The following is a 24,280-nucleotide window of genomic DNA, read 5'->3' as shown; positions in this document are numbered from 1 at the left end:
TGAATAACAAAGTTTTTCTGTATTAAATTTATCTGCCAATTACTAGAAAAAATGGATTTTATTTGGTAATTTAATCTTATTCCCTACATTTAAATTTCTTCCTTATCTTTTAAAATATACATTTTAGGCAATTAGCTAGAAGCCTCAATTCAGTATTTTTAAGAAACTACCCATTTAGGTAAAACTCAGAAGCATTTTTAAGATTTAGTTTATCTACTAAATGTAAAATAATGAGATATTTGAAGCAGATATATTTTCAATAAATCTTCTGTTAGATAACCAAATATCATTTTATTAAAGTTAATATGGATGAATTGTAAATTGAAACATTTTTAGAAGATAACATGAATTTACTTTCAAGATTAAATTAAAATAAATAAATGTAATTTTATTTTGTTTCTCCTGTTTCATAAATGCAAATGAAAATAAATTTTGTATATATATAAAATTTATTTTCATTACATATACATGAAATCATATGTGATAGATGTATGAAATCTAGTGGACATTTTAAAGATCATCTAAATTAATTACCTCATTTAACAGATGAAGAAAGTGACCTCTAGGGAGAGAGAAAAAAATTTTTGCCGGGTCATAAAACTAGTATATGATTGGGTTAAGACTAAAAACCCAGGTGCAGTCAGTATACATTGAGTATTCTTCACAAAAATAATTAAATACAGGTCTTCAAGCATCTTTTTTTTTCAAAAAATTTGTTGAATACTGCATTAGTTACTTATTGCTTTGTAAAGCATTACCACAAAATCTGAGGCTTAAATCAATGCACATTTATTATCTCACAGTTTCTGTGGATCAAGAATCTGGGCATGGCTTAGCTCAGGCCTCTGTTTCACAATCTTACAAGGCGGCAAACAAAGTGTTAACTAGGACTTCAGTCTCTTCTGAAGGTTCAACTGAGGAAGCACCATTTGCAAGTTCACTATATGGTTGTTGGTGAGATTCAGTTCCTCAAGGACTACTAGCCAATCAGTTCCTGGCTGGCTGTTGGCTACGGACCACCTTCAGTTCCTTGACACATGAGTCTCATCAACATGACAGCTGGCTTCATTAAACCTAATGAGAGAGAGACAGGAAGACAGAAATTACAATCTTATCTAGACTAATCATGGAAGTCATATTCAATCACCTTTAGTATATACTATGGGTTAGCTGCAAATTCCTAGGGCAACCCATATTGAAGGGAAGATGATTGCACAAGGATATGAATGCCACAAGTTGGGAATCACTGGGGGTCATCTTGAGTCTGCTTGCCATAAATACTTTCCATTTAAATATTTACATCATTCTTCTGGGGGAGGTGCACACACACACATACACATACCCACACAAACATACATATATGTGTGTATATATATGTATGCATAAGTATATATATGTCTGTTTAAAACATACATATGTATGTGTATATGTGTATACATGTTTGTATACAGTATATACTTTATTTTTATTTTATATGTGTATGTATTATGTTATTATAAGAAATTAATAGAAAGTGTTCTTTATATAATAGGTGGTTTCTGGTAAAACAAAATAAGATAAAAAGTCATAAGCCTTCTATGTGACATTAAAGATAGAAAATATTATGAAGTATCTTTGAAAGGTGTGACCAGTTAAAGTAGAATCTCCCTTTGAAGAGCTGTGATTTCTGGAGGCACTTGCATAGAACACAGCATGTTTCTTGCTCTGTTGCATACTGCTTGCTGAAAGGCAGCCATTGGTTAGAACACTTCAGGGATTCCTCCTGGGGAAGAGTAGACCTTTAATGTCTACCTTGATACATATGTAGGACCCCATATCCACTGAGAAAACTAGCCTATTTCTGTAGTTCATTAAAAACAACAGAGACAGGGTAGAAGAAGAAGAAGAAAACAATGATGAAAAGAGAAGTTGAGTGAGGTGAGCCAAGTTTGGGCCAGGCTGTCTAATTGATGTGGATGTCAGTGTGACCTTCAGATGTCTGTGTGTTTGATGATGTAGGAGAAGTTATTGCTGCCTTGGTCACTTTCAGGAAGACATTTTATCACTTTCACATGGTTCATGTATATTTATATCTGCCCTTATATGTCTTAAAATACAGTTTTTGTATCATCTTTTTAGGTTAATATTAATACGTGTGCAATTCACTGTGATTAGAAATTGGGTTAGTCATTCTGATTCTACTCTTTCTACTCCTGACTCATTTAGTTGCACCATCTTTGACAAATGGCTTTTTGATACTTAGATTTTTCAAATGTAAAATAATAATGAAATAGTAATTCCTGCTGTACATTAAACTTTGGATAAGTTCTAGGGAAACTCCAAGAGCTCTAGACATGCAGATTATGCAGATATAATATTAGAAATGTTTACATACTTATTTTGCAGAATTCAAAGTTATTTTGCTCAGTGTTACTCATCTCCACAGCTTCCATAGAGGAAGAGGCAGCTATAGTGGCGATTCTTTTTTTTTAACGCAAAGAAACTGAAGCAGAGAAAAGTTAAGCAGTTTGCAGTTCTTTATGGAATGAGAGAGAAAATTTGTTATTTTCTAACTCCCAATATGTGTAGTATGTTTATTGAGGGATACTATTCTATTTAATACTTTGGCATCAGACATTCTGAATCTGATGCAGTAGCTAATGGATCATGCTAATTCCACGATTGAATCAAATATGCTGATGTCATTTTTTTTGATTAGGCCATTTTGTTTTCCATTTGACAAAAGTCATGAATAATATGCCTTCCTAAATAAAACTGGGTGATTTGAATACCCATGGCAATACTTTTTGTTTTTTTAATTCCTTAATAAATTTCATCACTTAAATTATTTTAGGGAAAAATCAGGAAAAATATTTTGGCACAAAATTGAAGAATGTGTACTCAGAAGTAAATAGGAGTTGGGTGTTGCTTTAGTTTCATGATATTTTCTTTATTATAGCCATATCATTGTTTAGTTCTCACTCATTTTTTTCTACTATGAGGCAAAGTTATCTATTTCCAGGATGAATGTGATTGAAGAGTGTCTAAAATAGTAGAAAATATTTTATTATTTTTATACTTAAAGTCAATGATTATAATGAGTTGGCTATGTGTGTGGTTCTACCTCTTAGAAAATAATCATTGCCCACTTATAAATTATAATGGCATTAAAAAGAAATCTGAATTTCACACGTCTATAGTTCCATACTATAAAGTTAAGGTTAAATCAACTGTAACTTACAAGGAGTAGATAGCTGTCATTTAGAGTAAGCAAATATAACAATTTCATACAAATTAGTATCAACAAAAAAAAGTTGGCAAGTTTAACAGGTTTAGACAAGTTTATTTCTAAACACATATTTACATAATGCATTCTCTAGATCACTATATTATACATATGATCTGAGTATAGTGGAATATTTACTCTCCCCTTCATCAAAATTGCTAATCCAGTATACATTTATCCTGTGTTTTCTCTGAAAGAAGCATTGTGCTAGACACTATGGTGATACAAAAATAATAATAGAATTCCTGCCCCTAAGCACTGTCTGTCTGGTAGGGAAGACAGATAGATCAAACTATCTATATTTCAAGATATATAATAAAGAATAAAATGTGTAATTTAATAAAAATTCAGACAAATGGAAGCTCATGAGAAGACATTATTAATTCAAATGGGAGAGCCATTTTTTTGCATGTGAATTGACCATGAAGAAATTTAATCCCAGCACTTTGGGAGGCTGAGGCAGGTGGATCACCTGAGGTCAGGAGTTCAAGACCAGCCTGGCCAACATGGTGAAACCCCATCTCTACTAAAAATACAAAAATTAGCTGATCTTGGTGGCGCACACCTGAAATCCCAGCTACTCGGGAGGCTGATGCAGGAGAATTGCTTGAACCCGGGAGGCAGAGGTTGCAGTGAGCCGAGATTGCACCATTGCACTCCAGCCTGGCAACAGAGCCGAGAGTCTATCTAAACAAAAAAACAAAAATTAAAAAAAGAAAGAAAGAAATTTAAATATGTGGAAAAATACAGAAAATATAGAGAATGCAGTCTGATAACATTTGACACATGGAAAAATACATAAAATATTCAAAAGAAAGAAAGCAGTCCAGTAGAGGAATAAATTTTTGGCAAAATGCTGTAACATGGGAGATAGGAGGAAGCCAGATATTGCAGGGTTTTAATTTTGCTGTGCTAAAATTTATTCAGGTAGTTTTATTATTATGCTGATTTTTAGAGCTCCAGCAACTAGCTGTGAGCCCAGGTCAACATAGACTCTCTAGAAGTGTTTTTTAGGTGAATGAGTTGCATGAGATTGAGGTGCTATTGACCATTCCAGTGAAACTTTCTTTCCAGACAGACACTGATAAACATTCCAGCATGGAATTCTGGAATGATTTCAATTTAAAGTCATCCGCAGAAAACTGCTGGTTTCAGTCACAGAAACGTATGAGTTTACTGCAGGAAAGAGCAGAAACCAGCAAAGGAGGTTTAGAAATGATTTATAGGAAGAAGAAAATCCCCTGAGTGTAGTTACAGAAGCCACAAAGATGTTGAAAGTTTATGGACATGTGAAACCCCATCTCTACTAACAATACAAAATTAACTGGGCTTGGTGGTAGGTGCGTGTAATCCCAGCTACTTGGGAGGCTGAGGCAGGAGAATTCCTTGAAACTGAGAGGCAGAGGTTGCAGTGAGCCGAGATCGTGCCACTGCACTACAGCCTGGATGACAAAGCAAGACTCCATCTCAAAAAAAAAAAAAAAAAGTTTATAGAGTAATTGAGTAATATTTGTATGAGAATTTTATGATTAAACAACATTGAATAATGTGTGTATCATAATTCCCCTTCTTAAAAATTCTCAATACACTTCAGCTTTGAGAAAGTCCAAGCTAAACGACCAGGTTAGCTTATTGTTGCCAAATGAATTTGGCCATGAGAATATTCTCCAATACCTAATACAGTATCAACATCTTCCTGTAAATATCTGAAGTATCTGAGAAACAGTGTTTTGGGAAGTGCTGGCATAGTCAATTAAGTGCGATACCACAGATGATTTTTGGTTTGCAAGCTAACCAGCATCTGGCATTATCATTTTCATTCTCTCAATGGGACCTTCTGATATTATCTTGGCTTAGCCTGAAATCATCATTTAGGGTACCAAAGTCAAGAAACTTGATTACATTTTTTCATTAAATTCTTTTTTTTTTTTTTTTTTTTGAGACAGAGTTTTGCTCTTGTTGCCCAAGTTGTAGTGCAATGGCGCAATCTCGGCTCACTGCAACATCCGCTTCCCTGGTTCAAATGATTCTCCTGCCTCAGCCTCCTGAGTAGCTGGGATTACAGGCATGCACCACCACGCCCAGCTAATTTTTGCATTTTTAGTAGAGACGGGGTTTCACCGTGTTAGCCAGGATGGTCTTGATCTGCTGACCTTGTGATCCGCCCGCCTTGGTCTCCCAAAGTACTGGGATTACAGGCAAGAGCCACCATGCCCGGCCTTCATCAAATTCTTTAACATGAGTGACAATAAAGGCTACACAGTACATTAGCAAATGACATAGAGGATTCCAACATTGCAGTAGAGTTGCTGTGCTGTATAGTGGTTATGTGTAGTCACATACAAAAAGGAATGTCCAATATGCAGCATCTATTATGAACAATTTTCCACAAATTATGTGCTACATTATTACTGCTTTTTAAAAGATGCTTGAATGATCCACAGACTAGTTATTTGCATCCCAGTTCCCTCTTCCAAAATACAGATAATATCAAATTAAGAATATATGTGTGTAATATATATATGTTCTAATTTATATATCTATTCATATATATTTTTATTTATAGCACTTTGAGTTTCCCATGATATGTTTAAGGGCTTTAAAAACTAGTAGAATTATCGCTGACTTAAGATAAACAGGAGCCAATATCCGAATTTCTTCACTTTCAGTTTTTCTAAGACCAAATCATTAGACTATAGATCTTTCAGTTATCTTCTAATGGATTTCATTGTTTTATTTCTATTAGTCAACACCAATGCAGATAATTTTACACTTGCATTACTAATTGTTGTCTTTAAAAAAGACTTTGTTGGCATTTCAGTTTCTTGAATGACCCTTAAGATCTTTCAGTTATCGAGCAAAATGATCATGTGCTTATAAAAGGAGACTACTTCACTGGGCTGTTTGGTATGGACATTGTCTTTCACAGAAATTCCTGTACATCCATCCCCTGCATACTACAAATGCCTCCTTGTTGACATGATAAGTTACTATTGCCTTAAAAAATAGTGTTTTCATGTACAAATTAAAAGCCATAACACTTTTAGTAGTCTATCTAATATAGCACTTCATAAACTGTATAAAACTCTGGTAAGTCACAAGTGTTTATGTTAAGAACAGTATTTTTCATTGTTTTCCTTTCTTCCCTCTTTCTTTTCCAATTTTCCTTAATGACATAGTACAGATGAAACATTATGTTTGTAAATAAACAAAAGTATTTCAACATTTCTTAACTTTATACAGAACAGAAGAAAGCTAAGACTGCAGAAAAGAGTGAAGAAAAGACTAAAAGGGAAGTGAAAGGTGGAAAACAGGAGAAAGTGAAGCAAACAGCTGCAAAAGTAAAAGAAGTACAGAAAACACCATCAAAACCCAAAGAAAAGGAGGACAAAGAGAAAGTAGCTGTGTCAAAGCATGAACAGAAAGGTAAACATACAGAGCAGGAGGCTGCCGGAGGTTCTAAGAGAATATTGGGCAAGAAGCACATGCAGTGAAATTAAAAGTTGAAAAAGACCAAAATCAGACTTCAAATGGGGGTAAAAGACATTAAAGTAAATATATCAGAAAAGAAATACAGTAAATTGGGAATTAATATTTATTTATAAAAATACTAAAATGTGTTCACCTATCTAAAGGGGCATTTTGAAGTATTTTTAAAAGGGGTTTGGAGGTAGCATCCGAAATCATATAAAGATTGGGGATAAATGTTGAATTTTTGAGATACAGAATGTCTATTAAGAGGTGGAATAAAGATTGTATGTGTCATACTCTTTGGAGGAAAGTGGTCCCCCAAAATGACAGCAATTCCTAAGGAGTTTGTGAAGGGGTACATGTTGGAATCATATAGAGTAAATATCATAAAAACTATCCATACATTACTGTTGCATTGGCAAGAGCACATCATTTAGAATATACACCCAATTATTAAATTTATTTAATAGGCAAGATGTTATAGAGAAGACAGTTCTCAAGATTCTTTTTCAGTTTCCATTGACTAAATTTCTAACTTTAGAAAGCTCTGAATGTGACATATTTTGCCATTCTTCAGCAAGAGTGATGTCAAACTTATATCCCCACTTTGCAAAAATATATCACTTCAATGGAGGTGGCATATAAACCTGAATTTTTATTTTATGGAAGGTTGCTATGTGAATATACAGAGCTGAAGATTTAGGAGGGCAACAAAGGGTCTTATCGTACCACATCTCTGGCACTTATTGAATCTTTCTTTTCCTAAGTCCATTCCTGACTCCAGGTTGCTGTATAATCCTGAGACTCCTTTATAGAATACGGGGATCTAACATGTAGAGACTATTCCTGTAACTGATGTTTCTTGGAGGCATTGCAAAACCAAATTTTTCTTTACTTTGTAGCACTTTTGACTAATGTTATCTAAGGACTGTATCAAAGAATTGGTTTCTATTAGATTTTAGTTTAAGAAATCTTACAATTTTGTTACAGAGCAGGCTATTTGGAGGATGAAACTGAAATTAATTTTTCTTCATAAGGCACAAGAAATGAAATTTGCAATGCACTCGTACTGTATTTTCATCTTTTTTCTCTTGAATTTGCATTTGTAAACTTTGAGTCACATGTAGTATTTGTCAACTCTGATTTATATGACAAAAGATACATATTTTAAAAATATATATTTTAAAAAGGAAAGATTTTTTCTTTTTTTAGTGATCTACAAACCTTTAAATTCAGATAATTTTAATTTATTATTTTAAGATATAAGTAATATTAAAACTTAGGAGCTCTAAAACTTTTTCCAATTTTCAAGGTGATTATATCACCATGAAAAAAATTTAAAAGTTAATTATTACTTCTATCAAAATTGTGTCATTAATGAAATATTTTGGTAGGCAAAAAGGATGAAGTAAGTAAAGAGAAAATACGTTGAATATAATATTTTACTGTGGTAAAAAAACAGCAGAAATAATCTTTGGATTCACTGGTATGATTACTTAGATCCTAAAATCCTTTACACTTTAGATTGCTGTTCAAAAAGAAAAATAATCACATGAAATCAGTGAAAACCTACAAAGTACATTCTAATTTTTAACCATAAATACAGAATGTAAAAATTGATGCCAGCTATATTTGGAAATGTCAAAATACTTATCTAACAACTAGGAATGTGAATGTATTTTTTGATGTTAATTTTTCATATCTTTGGGGATTTGGGAGCCACATTTTATTGATAAAAACTCATCACCGGAACACTTTAAAATAATGTTTATTTTCCAGGCCACAAATATTGTATTTCATTTCTATCAGTAATCAGATTTATTAAAGACAGCATTATATTACCATATCCCTTTTCAGTCTACTATTTTTATTTCTACACAAAGAGTTATTTATCTATTAAAAGGACATTCAAATATCATTTAGAGTTTAAAACAAAAGCACAAATGTGATTTTATCAGCTAAACAATTGCAATTGCTAAAGCAAGTCTCAGTATTGAGAACAATTGCCATCAATTATATAAATGTATCATTAGGTAAGTATTCAAAACTTAACCTCTAATGGCAGATCAGACATATAAATATGTCATTTTATTTTTCATTTTTTGTTACTAAGCAAAGATTTAATTAAGAGCATTTTTAAATTAAAGAAAACTAATTACATTATGATTTTAGCTAAGCAAGATAAAGATATAGTTTTTTTTAATTTCTGAGGCTTTGGTTTTGAAAATTTTATATGATGACTTAGTTGAGTTAGCTCAACTAAGCTAATTGTTGAGTTAGCTTTTTGGGCAAGAGAATACTCATTCACATAGTTAAGTTAGACCTAATATGTTTGAGGCATTCTTTTCATATAGATTTCTAAATACTTCTTTTTAAAGAAATAAGGCTCATAGGTCCTTTACTCACTTGGAAACAGATTTTCACATGGGGCACATATTTATTAGTAATTATTTAATTACATAATATACATATGAATATATTAAATGTAGTTACTTTCAATATCGTATATGGAAATAATACATCTCTTTTTCTGCTTAAAGCATTAGGGATAAGATGCATATGTATATACACACCTACCATAAACACACACACACACACATACACACACCCATCAAATAATCTAGTTTTTATGAACCCATCTAAATCTGTTTGTAGAGTAGGAAGAGTTGGCATAGTCAGACATTGCTCCCTAGTTTTCTGATGACCTCTAGGAGGTCTGTGGGGAAGGAGAAACGAATTTTCCAGCTGCCACACACTTTGCTCCTTCACTCATTCTTTCTTTCTTTTTAAACAACTATTTGATATTTGTGGGAGGCAGAGAAAGTATAGCTAATGTGAATCTGTTATAGAGTACTGGACCACATGTGCCCCATCCTCATTACAGGTTTCTTAAAAATTTTTTGTTGTTCTTGACATTCTGCACCCAGAATGTATTTTCCCTTGGTTACTATTCCACAGGGAACACCAACTACGTATCATTTGAATGACATCTATCACTGCTTCCTGAGAATCAAGACGGAGAGAAATGGACAGCATGTGTTATTCCAAGAAGGATGTTTATTTGGGGAAAAAGTACTTACAATGATGAGCAAATTAACATTATATAAATTATTATCTCAGAACTATGAAAGTTAGAATGGCAGGACAATTTAGATTTTCTTTGTGAAAATTTTCTGCTATAATATTTAAGTTGGGTTTAAAGAAACATTTTTAGAACACAAATCTTTCAAAATCAGGAAGGCTTGGTTTTTCTGTATTCTTAGATAGGTTAAGCAGATAAACTGGAGACTTCCCAACACATACCTACCTAGAATTCTTATACGTTGTTAAGGTCATTGCCAAGGACAGGTGGAAATGGGCATCCTAACTTAAAATATTTGAAAATTCCTATCAGCTTTGATAGGAATAAAAACATCTTTCTCATATTCCTATTGATATATTGGTGCCATTAGAATATAAGATCGCAGCACTATTTACATATAACAAAACCTTCTAAGTGTTGTAACAAATAATTTTCTAGGTTAAAAAACATCCTCTGAATTCATAAGAAATTTCCTTTTTACAATTAGAAGTTCATTGGGCTGTTGGTGTATTAATTAAATGAATGATTTTTGGATCTAGGAAATATAAGAAATATAAGTAAGGTACAGTTGTCCCACAGTATCTGTGGGGGATAGGTTTCAGGATTCCCTGCGGGTACCAAAATCCACAGATGTTCAAGTCTTTTATATAAAATGGACTAATATTTGCATATAACCTATACACATCCTCTTGTATACATTAAATCATCTCTAGATTACCGATACTACCTAATGTATTTAATAAATGCTTTGTAAATACTGGTTATACTGTATTGTTTAGTAAATAATGATAAGGAAAAAAAGTCTGTATATGTTCAGTACAGACCCAACCATGGTAGCTGTAACTATATATATATATATATATATATATATATATTTTTTTTTTTTTTTTTTTTAGCCAGAATCTCACTATGTTGCCCAGGCTGGAGTGTAGTGGCACAATCTCAGCTCACTGCAACCTCTGCCTCCCGGGTTCAAGCAGTTCTCCTGCCTCAGCCTCCAGAGTAGCTGGGATTACAGGTGCCCTCCACCATGCCCAGCTAATTTTTGTAGTTTTAGTAGAGATGGGGTTTCACTATGTTGGCTAGGCTGGCCTTGAACTCCTGACCTCAAGTGATCCTCCCGCCTCAGCCTCCCAAAGTTCTGGGATTACAGGCGTGTGGTTTGTTGAATGCTCAAATGTGGAATCCAGGGAAATGGAGGGCTGACTGTACTTTGATAATATTTCAACATACAAGCTGAAAAGTTTCATTACATTGTCAGCATTCAGCTAAAGAAGGCTCTCTGAAGTGTGAAGATTTTAATTAATTCAGTACACTCTTCAACATGTTATGTATATAACTATCCCATCACAACATGGGGCAGATAATATTTCATTTGGAGGGGATGTTATATTACAAATAGTCCCTGCATTCTAAACTCCCAACATACATAAAAACAAACACTCTTATTTGCTGTCATGGGAGTCTATAGTGCCTCTAAGAGTAATTATTTTGGGCAAAAGGAATGAAAGGTTTTAGATCAGTGATTCTGTAAATGCAGTCTAATTAGATTCATCTAAGGAGTTTGTATAAAATGCATATTCCTAGGGTCCAGATCCATGGCATTTTATTTTTTTTTTTGGATGATGGAGCCCAAAAATCTGTATTTTGACAACTCCTCTCTCTTTCTCATGTTTAAGTTGCCCTTTGAGAACTACTCCTAGAGTATAGGCAGAACAAATCTAAAAAGAGTACAGTCACTTAAGGTACTGAAATAAAGGGAACATACTGCCAATTTCAGAAAGTCCACACTGGTCTGACTTCAAACTTTTCATTTAAGGGAAATGTACTTTTTCATCTTGCTTTGTCTTAGAGTCAAATTGCCAGTTCTACAGTTTTGTTCAGGAAAACAATCTCGTGTCTAGAAAAGAGACAATACCTTCTACCTTAACTTTATGTCTTTCCCAATCATAGGGTTCCCAGGTCCTGGGATCAGAAACTCCAGCTATTACTGCCAGTACATCAAAGGGCATATCAATGCATGGAATGACCTGAGGACTAGCCTCCTTCCCATTCCCTACCTCTCCTGTGGGAAAATGTGCTCCAATTTCAACAACTAAAATACATCTAAATTTTTGGAACTTTATGAGTTTTGGCCTGCCCTTATTTAGGTATTAATGAAAAAGATTATATTTTTATATCTTCTTCAATAACTATATTTATTTTTTAAAGACCTAACAGAATTTCATAATAAAATGGATTCCTCTAAAAATGCTGTTACTACTACTCTAAAAAGAATGAGATTTACAAAAATCCTTAGAGGTGTATCTGTTTAGTAACAAGCTTTGTTATTTCATATGTTTGATATGCATAATTTGGAGCAATTAAGAATGTAACATGTTGCTTAAATTCAATAAACTCTCTTGGTCCTAAAGCTGCCTTCAGATTTGGTGGATTAATAAAATGCATATTTCAGGAATATTGAAATGTAAATTATTTCATAATATGTATGCTTTAAAGCAGATACGGTAAAGATTCATCAATTGAGCTTTGAGTTGGATTGACCTCAGGAGAATCTAAAGTTCTGTGAGGATTTAAAGTTAAGTGCAATGTCTTTAATCTAGAGGGAATAGAAAAAAACCAACTCCTGAAGACCAGGTCTGCCCAAAATGATGTTTACATACTGTAGTTTTTTTGTTTGTTTGTTTACTTTCACCATAGGCCATAAACTAGTCAAGATCATAAGATGATCTTAAGAAGATTACTCATTTGATTAGTTTAACAACAATATCATTTGGTTCTGTTACTCTGTTCTTGATTTACTCTCCCAATTAAAGAGCATTTTTATTCAGAGGCCACCTAACAGGTTGCAAAGAGGTTAGTTCTCCTGATAGTCTTTTGGAAAAGACATTCTGCTGCTCCATAGAGACAATTAGCAGAAGGGCTGGAACTGAGTATTTGATAAAACACTCCAAGTTGGAAACAATTTCCTCTTGTAAAACTTCTGTTTCATTATTGAAAGTTTATAAAATGACAAATGGGAAAAATTGCTTTAATATGATGACTTTTGTAATCAATTATTTGACAAAATAGGTTTTTATTTTGAAAACAACCACTATAAGATTACCCTGAACTAGTCCTTTTCAATTTTTGAGGTTATTTTTGTATGGAAGAAATGAAGCATTACATTTGTCGTCTTTCTTTCCTTCTGTATTTTCATATAAGTGCAAATTATTTTTTTTACAGAAAATATTGTAGTAACCAAAATAGAACTGTGCTATTTTGTTTGCTTTGTTAAATTATTTCTCTGTAGAAAAATGAAGTGTTGATGACATTTTTTCATTGCTCTTTTTCTTTCTACTCTGTCAGATCAGTATGCATTCTGTCGATATATGATTGACATATTTGTCCATGGGGATTTAAAACCAGGTATTCCAAGCAATTCTTGTACTTGTCTGTTTTAATAGTCTTTGTTTCTAAGATTGTGGGCTTTTTATGTACCTAACTGTATTTTCATTTTTTAAAAATTGCATAATGCATGTGTAGATCTAGAATAAAACCAATAAAAAGCGGTAATAACTGGCATTAAGGTCTTAATTTTACTTTCAGTCACTGCATGGCCTATTGCAAATGAAGTCAGTTGATATGTAAAATATGTGCTAATATCTCTCTATATAAAGAATGCTAAAATCTTTAATAATGTCTTGAAGTGAAGCAGTGAATCATCTTATTTTATTCTTGGTAAACTTAGAAGAAAAGACCCATGACAATGAAAATATCTTTCTTTTCTTAGTAGTGAACATAATTCATATTAAAATCATCACATTTCAAATATTTATGCTTTGTTTTCCAAAACTTTAAAATTTTCTCCCTTATACATGAACTTGGTTTAGCCACTCCAAAGAACTATTGATGGAGATAGATAATCTTGGAATTAATATTCAAAACAATGGGGAAGGATTTTGAGTTAAAGGAATATATCTACCTTGTCTTGTATCTTTAATTGTTGCCCAGAGTATAAAAAGGTATTTTTTATTAACATCTGAACTAAGCATGAGTAACTTGATTGCTTGTACTATGCCTTTTGCAGATTTAAAAACTGACAGAACTATGTTCATGTTCGGGAAAACGTTTCCAAGAAGACAGTATTGTTAAGGAAGGAGCTCATTTATATTAGAATAAATGAAGCTAATTGCTTAAAGCCAGCTATGTTTTTATTTTCTTAACTATTTTTGTGAAAGCCTTTCAAAAATATATAATTATAATTTATGTGTATGTCATCAAAGAGACATCTCATTTCTAAAACAAATAGGTAACACATCTAGGCTCTAGAAAACTAGACAATGAGAACCTTTGCACTCCGGAAAATGTTGTTGATCCCAGTAATTTATTCTAGTTAAATAATGTCCTCCTCCTCCCCTTTTCCTTCTACATTTTCAGTAAGAAATTTAAATGAGGGGGAAAATCGCCAAATATTATAACTTAATAGGTGAAACTAATTACTTTCGATGTTTGTGTATAGTAACATAGCATAATTGGAAATAAACCTTCAGGAAGGTAGTGTGATATGGTGGAAAGACAAGGCTTTGGACAGAAATACAGTGATAATTCTTAACTCCATCCTTTTCTAGTATTAGGTCTTGAGCAAATAATTGAACTCTACCTCATTTTTAGTGTTCTTACATTTAAAATAAAGATCACAGTCACAACCTTGCATTGTTGACAAATCATCTAGTGACTACAAACAAAATGTTATAACTTTAATTTGTTCATTTCACCACTGCCTGCCTGGTGAGTTCTCTACATGAAGAGAACCTCTCAACACTTACAAGTTTCAGTCTATATATATCAAAAATTCAATGTTAGGGCTGGGTGTGGTGGCTTATACCTGTCATCACAGCACTTTAGGAGGCTGAGGCAGGAGGATCACTTCAGCCCAGGAGTTTGAGACCAGCCTGGGCAACATATGGAGACCGCATCTGTACAGATTTTATTTTATTTTATTATTATTTTTTTTTTGAGACAGAGACTCACTCTCGTCACTCAGGCTGGAGTGCAATGGTGTGATCTCGGCTCACTGCAACCTCTGCCTCCTGGGTTCAAGCGATTCTCCTGCCTCAGCCTCCTGAGTAGCTGGGATTACAGGCCCCTGCCAACATACTCGGCTAAGTTTTGTATTTTTAGTAGAGACGGGGTTTCGCCATGTTAGCCAGGCTGGTCTCAAACTCCTGACCTTAGGTTATCTGCCCGACTCGGCCTCCCAAGGTGCTGGGATTACAGGCGTGAGCCACTGCAACTGGCAAAAAAAATTATAAAAATTATCTGGGCATGGTGGTATGCACCCATTGTCCCAGCTACTTGGTAGGGTGAGGTGGGAGGATTGCTTGGGCCCAGGAGGTTGGGGCTGCAGGGGTGTGTGAGCTATGATGGCACTGTCACATTCCATTCTGGGCTACAGGGTGAGACCCTGTCTCAAAATAAATAAATAATTAAAAAGTTCAATTTGGCTGGGCCCGGTGGGTCATGCCTATAATGCAAGCATTTTGGGAGGCTGAGGCGGGCGGAACACTTGAGGTCAGGAGTTTGAGACCAGCCTGGCCAACATGGTGAAACCCTGTCTCTACTAAAAATACAAAAATTAGCCAGGTTTGGTGGTGGGTGCCTGTAATCCCAGCCACTTGGGAGGCTGAGGCAGGAGAATTGCTTGAACCTGGGAGAGAGAATTTGCAGTGAGCCGAGATCTCGCCACTGTACTCCAGCCTGGGCCACAGAGCAAGACTCCATCTCAAAAAAACAAAAAGTTCAATTTTAGGTCAAAGGTGTGCTAACCATTTTGTTCACCTGTGTTGGTTCAAGAAATTCATACTCTACACATATTTTTTATAAAGTCAACTAGGTGTTTACTTACATATGAGATGAGATGAATCTATGTTGTTGATGAGCATGAATTAATAAATGACTAACATGCATTATTTTCTTCATATTCTATTAGTTTTAAAATTTCTTTACTTGAAGAAAATTATCTGTTTTCTGTCCCACTGAAATCATTCATAGTAGTTATTTGTTGATCATAAAATATAATTCCTAAGAAAGTCTCAAGACACAGAGAACCATGCACTAAGAAATTCAGCGAGGGATGCTAGTAGTTTAATAGTCGCAATACCAATCATTTCTTTCTGAAAATCTAACAACAGAGTAAGGTTAGAAGAAATAATAAAATCATCTATGCATGAATTGAAGATGATTTTGTTAACAACCACACAGAGAGAGCCCTTCTAAAGGCATATGCAAACATACTCTAAAAAGTCCTAAGTTCAGACCTACAACATTATAGAGTATTCCAACCCCTGAAGATAATTCCTAGTTCTATAGGATTAGATTTATTTGTACCATTAATTGACTTACTAATTGAATTCTTAATTTATTTCATCTACCTACATGCATTATTTTGAAGGTTTAAGAAATGAAAGAAATACTTGAAAAGTGAGTATTTCTTGTCCAGGAGTTGAAAAGGAAGAAGGGGGAGAAGGGAAGCCTATGTAATATGCCTGTTGTTTCATTTAATAAACTATATAATGTTATGTAAATGTACCTAAACAAAATTCAGGAATATTATCTTTGTCAGTGTGGCAATACAAAACATGGAGTGAGAAAGCATTAAATATGACTTGCATTTTCAAAAATAAGGAATGAGAAACACAGCTTTAATCTGGGCATATTAATTTAGAGAAAATGTAAGTGATGAGACATTGACTCTGACTGACAATTAAAGAATATGACAATTCTTGCCAAGTTTATTGCTCTGCATGTATCCACTATTTATAAAACATTTGTGCTTCCATCTGTTTCTGCTTGGGATTAGTGGAACACCTGTATTGTTTAGCTAGAGTTCACTATTAATTATTGGTAATGAGTTTTTAAAACTATAATTTGATTTTTCCCTCTGGGATTCAGTTTTTCCTTTGTAGAGTACTGTCACACCCTCAAAAGTAACCCAAATTGCAGTTCTAATTTGAAAACCCTTGCTGATGAAATGTGCTGACACTATGACATAAGTCCCAAGTTTTGCCTTTTATCCCATCACATAAAATGCTTCTGAGATATTCTTAAAATTTTTAGCTAAGATTTCGTCTATAAACCTGAAGATTAATTGAATTGCTCTTTCTGATTTTCTGTTGTGAATAGTGAATATGCACTATCCTAGGGTCAGTGATAATCCTCACTTCAATTGTAGGGACCATCTTAATAAACCAGTATAAATTATAAAGATCTGCTCATTTGGTTGTATTGAATCAAAATTCTCTTGTACTGACTTACTCTATATTAAGTTGAAACATGAAGAAAATTATATTTAAATCTAGGAAGTGAATGCATGCTATCAACACTGGTCCTATGGGGAACTGGCATAGACCTGTATGTACATTTCGTAATTTTAGGTATATTATGAACACCGAAGATCTCCCCTCTCCAGAAATACTTTCTCCATTTAATGACCTAACATCTTCATATTGGGATCTTTGGTTGTGCAGATGGTCAGCATTATACAGGATGTGTTTTAATAACTCATAACCTGCCTTAGGGAAGACAGAGAGAGGAGAGTCGGGGAGAGATTGAGACAGAAAGAAAGAGATTGATTCGTCTTATGGTAGCTGTCTTGAAACTGATTAACCTCCACTTTTTTTCCTAGGGCTTAAAGTAGTCTACTTGTCACTTACTCATAAGAGAACTATTAAAACTGGTCAAGACAGACATTATTTGCAACATCAAAACACAATTTATGGGTTTTTTGCTTTTTCTTTTTTTGGAAATTGATAGTACGGATGGTCAAGGTATATTCCGCCAGATTTATTTATCTTTATCAACCTTCCAGTAATTCCAATTTCCTTTTCAATTTTGTGTGGCTTAGCACATTTTTCTTAAGTGACAGCTATACTGATAATTTTATTCATTTAGGTAGACTATTTTTAAGAAAACACATCAGGATCTTGCTTGGCATTTTCATATTCCTTCTTCACCAACTTCTATCTGGGCTTAATAAATTGCATGGGTTTCTGGGCAGAGTCACCCAAGTTAAAGAGACAAATTTCTGTAAGGAAGAAATCACATGGTTCACAGACCTCTTTATATTCACTATAGATAAAGAAACCAATTTAAACGTCCAGTACAAGGACCAGGGCTAGTGTGCTTGTGCTTAGTAATTTTAATAATTTTTTTTAGCTTTCATCTCTGTAACTATTATGATTAAAGTTTAATACAAGTTAAAGTTTATCCCTTAGAAGTTATTCCACTATTAAAATTTCAGCTACTGTCTGACTTTTACTTGAGCCAAGAATTATGTCACGGTAATTTATTCTGCTTTTTGTGTCATTTGTTTTCTTTAAATTGGGGGTACTCACCTATCAAAATCTTCTCTGATTGTAATAAGGCATTCTTTGGCAGCCTGCATTCCAATTCAATGGGTTTTAAGTCCATAGCTAGAAAGAGCCTCAAGGAATAAGTTAGTACTCTCATTTTATTAAGATCCTTTTCTCGAACTTTAGTGGTGCTTAACTATATTTTTGGTTAAATCTCGCTGAGAAGAGGTCAAATGTAATTGCATTATAGTCACTGTTATTTAATGGTTTAATGTATTTCAGAGCTCACTGCTTGTATTAGACAAGACTAGGTACCATTTAGCTTTGCTTTAGACTTCTGAAGAAAATCCTGCTCCAAGGTAGGCATAGTTCCATAAAAACATATTCACTCTAATTCCAATCATTTAATTATTTTCACACAACAAAAGTTTCGGGAATTTTAATGTTTATTCAGTAAGCAGTTGTTGAATCCTCTCAGCAAGCTGGTGGTCCAGAAAAGAGGTAAGCTAAGACATAAATAATTGTATGAAAAAGGATAACTTGATAAGTATACAATGAAGACATAGAAAATATACATTTTAATCTCAGTATACCAGGAATGAGTAATTTTCTCTATCAACCTCTTGGAGTTTTAATTATTTAAAAAAATTATTTAGTTTTTCTAATAGTTTACAGGAGTAGGAATAAAGGGAAAGTGAAAGTTTTGATAAGAATTTAAATATAGTAAAACAAAATGTTTCTATCTTATATTCCCTGTTTTCAAAGATGTATATACTTCAAATGGGAAATATCTTCAGAAAGAAACAAACAGCTCATCAGCTATCATCTATGAGCCTTCAGTATATTCATCTTGCAGATACCAATTTCAAATTTTGAATATATCTTTAATAGGTTCTATTATATATTATCACTTCTGGTTTTTCTAGAACGTGCATCATCAAAATGTAGTACTTTAATTTTTGTAATCCTTGATGGTCCATAATTTTGTTGAAAAGAAAATGTCATCTTCATTTCATAATAAAACAGTTCCTTCCTTCCTTCCTTCCTTCTTTCCTTCCTCCTTTCGTTCTTTCTTTATTTATTTTTTGAGATGTAGTCTCACTCTGTCGCCAGGCTGGAGTGCAGTGGTGCCATCTCGGCTCACTGCAACCTCTGCCTCCCGGGTTCAAGCAATTCTCCTGCCTCAGCCTTGCGAGTAGCTGGGGCTACAGGTGCACGCCACCGTGCCCATCTAATTTTTTTTCTGTTTTTAGTAGAGACGGGATTTCACCATGTTGGCCAGGATGGCCTTGATCTCTTGACCTCGTGATCCGCCCACCTCGGCCTCTCAAAGTGCTGGGATTACAGGCGTGAGCCACTGTGCCTGGGCAGGTTTTCATTTTTGTATTTACAAACATAGATTACAATAATGCATTCAATTATTTTTAAATTCACATTGTCCATTTCTTTTGGATGCCTGCCTTTCTCTTTCTTTAGCATTTGTGTAGTTAGAAACCACAGATTTTGGCACATGAATTTTATAAAGAAAGAGTACTGTGACATGCTCTTTTAGCAAAATGAAACGGTTCAGGTTCTTGTCACAAAATATAACAGGATAAATTCCTTCCTGTTAAAGGGCTAACTAGATGAGAATACAGTCGTGTCCTCTTATCCATGATTTTGCTATTTGCAGTTTCAGTAACCCACAGTCAACCACAGTCTGAAAATATCAAATGGAAAATTCCTGAAATAAACAACTCACAAGTTTTAAATTGGACACAATTCTGAGTAGCATGTCATGTTATCACGCTCTATTCCACCAAGTATGTGAATCATCCCTTTGTCCGATGTATCCACGCTCTCTAAGCTACCTGTCTGTGAGACACTTATTAGCTATCTCGGTTTTCAGATCAAGAAAACACAGCATACATAGAATTCAGCATTATTCATTGTTTCAGGTATCTACTGGATATCTTGGAATACATTTTTTATGGATAAGAGGGAACTACTATAGTATATTTCCTTTTTTCTCTTTGAAATGCATTGTTCACTCATTGATTCTATAGTTTAAGAAAATTCATTGTCTTATGAAGACTCATAGTCTGAGATTTCACTTGTATAATCAATTTCAATTTTACCCTAATCATTAGAGTCTAGCTTACTGCTCTCTGTCTTTTTGCATTCATCTTCTGATTCATTTAATAATTTTGAAATATCTTCCTCTGTCACTTTTCTTCTATTTGAAGTTATGGATGGAAAAAATAATTCTGAATTATAAACTGTGTTCAGTGAAACAAAGTAGGCTGTAAAAATGGTGTCTTAAAAAAAAAAGATGTCTCCAGGCTTCTTTTATATCTTCTTGAATGATGATGTAATACTTCAGTCAACACTATAAACAATCATAGTGATGATGGGGCAATAATGATATATTTTACAGTTGCATCATCTTTCTAGGCAATTTCATCATTATTCTGCTTCCTCATTGTTTTAGTTTTAAGCATTGTTAGGAAAGATTGATGAGTAATGATGAAACAGTTCCTATGTTGATGAAATAGAAAATGCTTAATATAAGAAAAAAAAGATCATGAAGTTTCCATAAAGTGCCTTACATGTTTAAAATTGTCCAATGCTGTCACATGGTAATTACAAGATATAATGGGTTTTGTTCTGTTTAAGAAATAGGTAAATTTCCTTTTGTTTCTTGGAAGACCTATAAGAAAACAAATAAGTCAAGAAATATTAATTTTTATAAACAGAACTGCTTAACAAAAGAAACTAAAAAAACTCTGATTGACTCCAGTGGACCCTGATAGTGTAATGAGAACCAACGGGAAAAATATACACTCAGTGGTCACACAAGCCAAGATTTAAATCCTTCACTTGTGTTTTTTGTTTTTTTGAATCTCAGTTTATTTATAAGATTTATTACTTAAGATTGTTTAAATGATTAAAAGATATATATGTACATGTTCTCCCAAATCCCTTTTTTGCTTTCTCTTTTATTATGAATATTTATTGCAAAAAAAAAATAGTACTCGTAGTGTGAAAGACCAAAGAAGATGGTATGGAAGACATAACAATTGAAATAGACCTTGAGATACTGGTAGGATATGTCTGTGTGAAATTTAGAATAAAAATATACAAGGCTAAGGTGATAATATTAAAGCACAGAATCACAAAATGTTAAGTGATTTCTGTGAGTACCAGTTGCTAAATATTTACTCTCCACCAGGCTATGGAAATCTTATATAATCCTAGTACAACCTTAGAAGGAGTATATTATCATCCATGTTTTACAGATAAAAGAATTGAGACACAAAGAGCTTAAGTGGTTTGCCCAGGTGGCACAAAGCAGCAGACAGGAGATTCAAATCCAAGACTGCCGAATTCCACAGTCTTCAGTATTATCTTTATACCAAATCTATCTGTTTCCCAGACATAGACAGGGAATTGCAAATGAGGTCACTTTGGTTAGTACTCAGGAAATCTAGAAAAAAAAAAAAAAAACAAGATTGGAAATCTTGATTGTACAACAAGATTGTACAAGATGGTTTGGAGAGAATGAAATTAAAAAGATCAACCAGGAAAAGTCCAACGAAAGGAAATAAAGCCTGATCATAGAATATGGGATGGAGAAAATTAAGATAATTTTAGAGCTATCACAGAGATAGAGTCATGGGATTTATAGATATCAAAAGATAGGAAAGTAAAAGATTATTTAGAAGCTGTTGGTCTGTAAAAACTAAAAGGATACCTTAAGTAGGGAGTATAGGAATACAGTGGGGTCAATGCTCACTGGACTGAACAGGGCCGGGAGAAGTGGGAGACTTTGAACTCACCACATATTCTTCAAGCCACAGATGGTATCTAGCTGCAAAAGGGAAGTATGTGAAGATCCTAGTCCAAATATCATTTGTTTAGCATCTGCCAAATACCAAGGGTCATTATCATTTTTTTGCATACTTATCTCATTAATTTTCACAGCAAACTGTGACATCTATATAGTGCAATGATAATTCACAGCACTTCTAACTGAAGTAAGCAGCTAGATAATCAAGTGTGGAGTTTTGGAGAAAGGTCAGAGGTGGAGAAGGGGTCACTAGGACAGTGAGTAAAATAAGTTAGAGTATAAATATTAAATATCTTCTGCATGCTCAGCAGTCCCAGGCTCAGCATAGTAGAGGATATAAGAATACTAAAAGGTGATCCCTGACTGGAGCAAGTGAAATGAGTAATTATTTAAAAGAGAAAAAATAAATAGTAGAATAAGTTTAGACTTAGGCATTAGATTGTATAATACGAACTCTAAATGTTTTAAGATTCAGAGGAGAAACATCTGTGATTCCTGCTGTCAAAAAAGATGGAGTGGATCTAAAACTTGAAAGATGGATAATATTTGACTAAGTGCTGAGAAATATATTGGGATTGCTTTGTTTGTATGTGAATGAAGGAGAAAATGAATGCGAACATTATAGTGCATGTGAAATTGATGTGTTTATAAGACAATGAGGATATCAGACTGAAGAGGATAAACTAAAATTGGCAAACATCAGACAATAATACGTTGTATATGTTTTGATGACAGATTATAGAACACTTGGTCAATCAGAAAGAGGTGATATTTGGCATAAAGGGAAGTCTTTGAAGGACTTTAAGCAGAACAATGAAGGAAAGCAGCATTTCATGAAGCATGATGGGTAGTAGTCTGTTTATGGGATCGGAAATGAGAAAAAAATTGTAGAATATGGCCAAAACTGGTGTGTCTAAAGCATAGAATTGAAGGAAGGAAGGGTAAACTTCAGGAAGCCATTATTCATGGGTGGTGACGAGCACTATGTGTGACTTAGGAAATTAATGTTGCAACTCAAAATTCTACAAAGTATCCTGACAATTTTATTTCACATATGTGGTGGATACTTAAATGAGATCTAGACTTAAAGGAGGACCAACAGTGACATGTGCATGACTATCCACTAAAAATATAATGCAGTAAGGAAGCTGCTAGAACTTGACCTGTTTATAACCTGAAATGGAGCAATATATCTTTCTTTCCTCCTTTGGCTGAGTCCTGTTTTTTTGTATTTCTGGTCAAAGTGCATTTACAGCACATGGCTCTCTGAGTGTTGGCTCTTATTTACTGCTTGAGCACATATATAATGACTATTACAAATAGAATTTTGATAATGACAGAAAAATATTTTTGCAGAACCACATCAACAAATAACGTACCAGACTCATTTTGCCCTTAGTAGCCATCTGATGTCTCCTAGCCTTTGTTCTACGATCTACTGCATAACATGGGTAATAATATTACATAATTTGTAGTGTTATGAGGATCATATGGACAAATTATGTAGTCCCTGTAGAATTTAGGCAAATGTAGTTTGTCTTCTGAATTCTAGGAACAGTACTAGTAAGTTCCTAGTAGATGTAGATATAGCAGTAAACAAAATATGTATGGTACCTGCCCTCATGAAGCCAAGGTAGAATTTATGTAGAACTTATTGCTAGCCATCAAGCATACACAAACATCCAGAAAAAATTATTATTATTAGAGGAATGATTAATATGATTAATGCCTATAGTTGTAGATCTGCTTATATTTTTGATAAGGTTATGTAATTGGCCCTATTACATATGATAAAAATAAAATGCTCTATTTGGTTTATATAAACTTGAAATGTGATTCTGCGAGACAGAACATTATGCCAAGTGCTTCAGGTAGTGTTTACAACATTAACTCTTTTAGTTGAAGGATCAACGGGAATACAATTAAAGTGTCTTAGTATAATTGAATTAAAATTATCAGCTAAACGGCAACTTCTATAGTATAATGAATTTATTGAATAAGACTGCAAAAATAGATTGGCATCTTTACACAGAGGAAATATTCTAGATCTCCAAATTGAGGGAAAATACCCGATAAGCCTATCATCAATCTTACTATTCAACAGTGGTTAAAAAAAAAAAAAAGAAGTTGCACCAAGAGAACCCAAAACCCAAGATGTTATAAGACGTTTAGATATACAACATTTTTCTAAGAGTAAAATCTTTCAGAAAATATGTTTAGATCCATTTCATTTATCGTAATTTAAGTCATCTTATGCCTCTGTTGGAACTGCACTTGTATGCCCTTTAAATTTAATAATG

At 33.7% G+C, this 24,280-nt stretch overlaps 1 protein-coding gene across 4 annotated transcripts in view; it reads left to right on the top strand.

Annotated features, from left to right (window-relative positions):
* Positions 1 to 24,280, top strand: part of TRDN (triadin) — a 416,769-nt gene that overhangs the window by 125,973 nt on the left and 266,516 nt on the right. For 2 of the 4 annotated variants that reach the window (XM_055114092.2, XM_057302585.2), the window contains exons 8-9: positions 6,509 to 6,691; positions 13,167 to 13,226. In XM_055114092.2, coding sequence (XP_054970067.1) covers positions 6,509 to 6,691; positions 13,167 to 13,226 — 243 coding nt within the window. The other 2 variants (XM_063605444.1, XM_063605445.1) reach the window with 2 other exon arrangements.

Source organism: Pan paniscus, chromosome 5, assembly GCF_029289425.2.
Source record: "Pan paniscus chromosome 5, NHGRI_mPanPan1-v2.0_pri, whole genome shotgun sequence".
NCBI lineage: Eukaryota > Metazoa > Chordata > Mammalia > Primates > Hominidae > Pan > Pan paniscus.
This window is presented reverse-complemented; position numbering and strand designations above follow the sequence as displayed.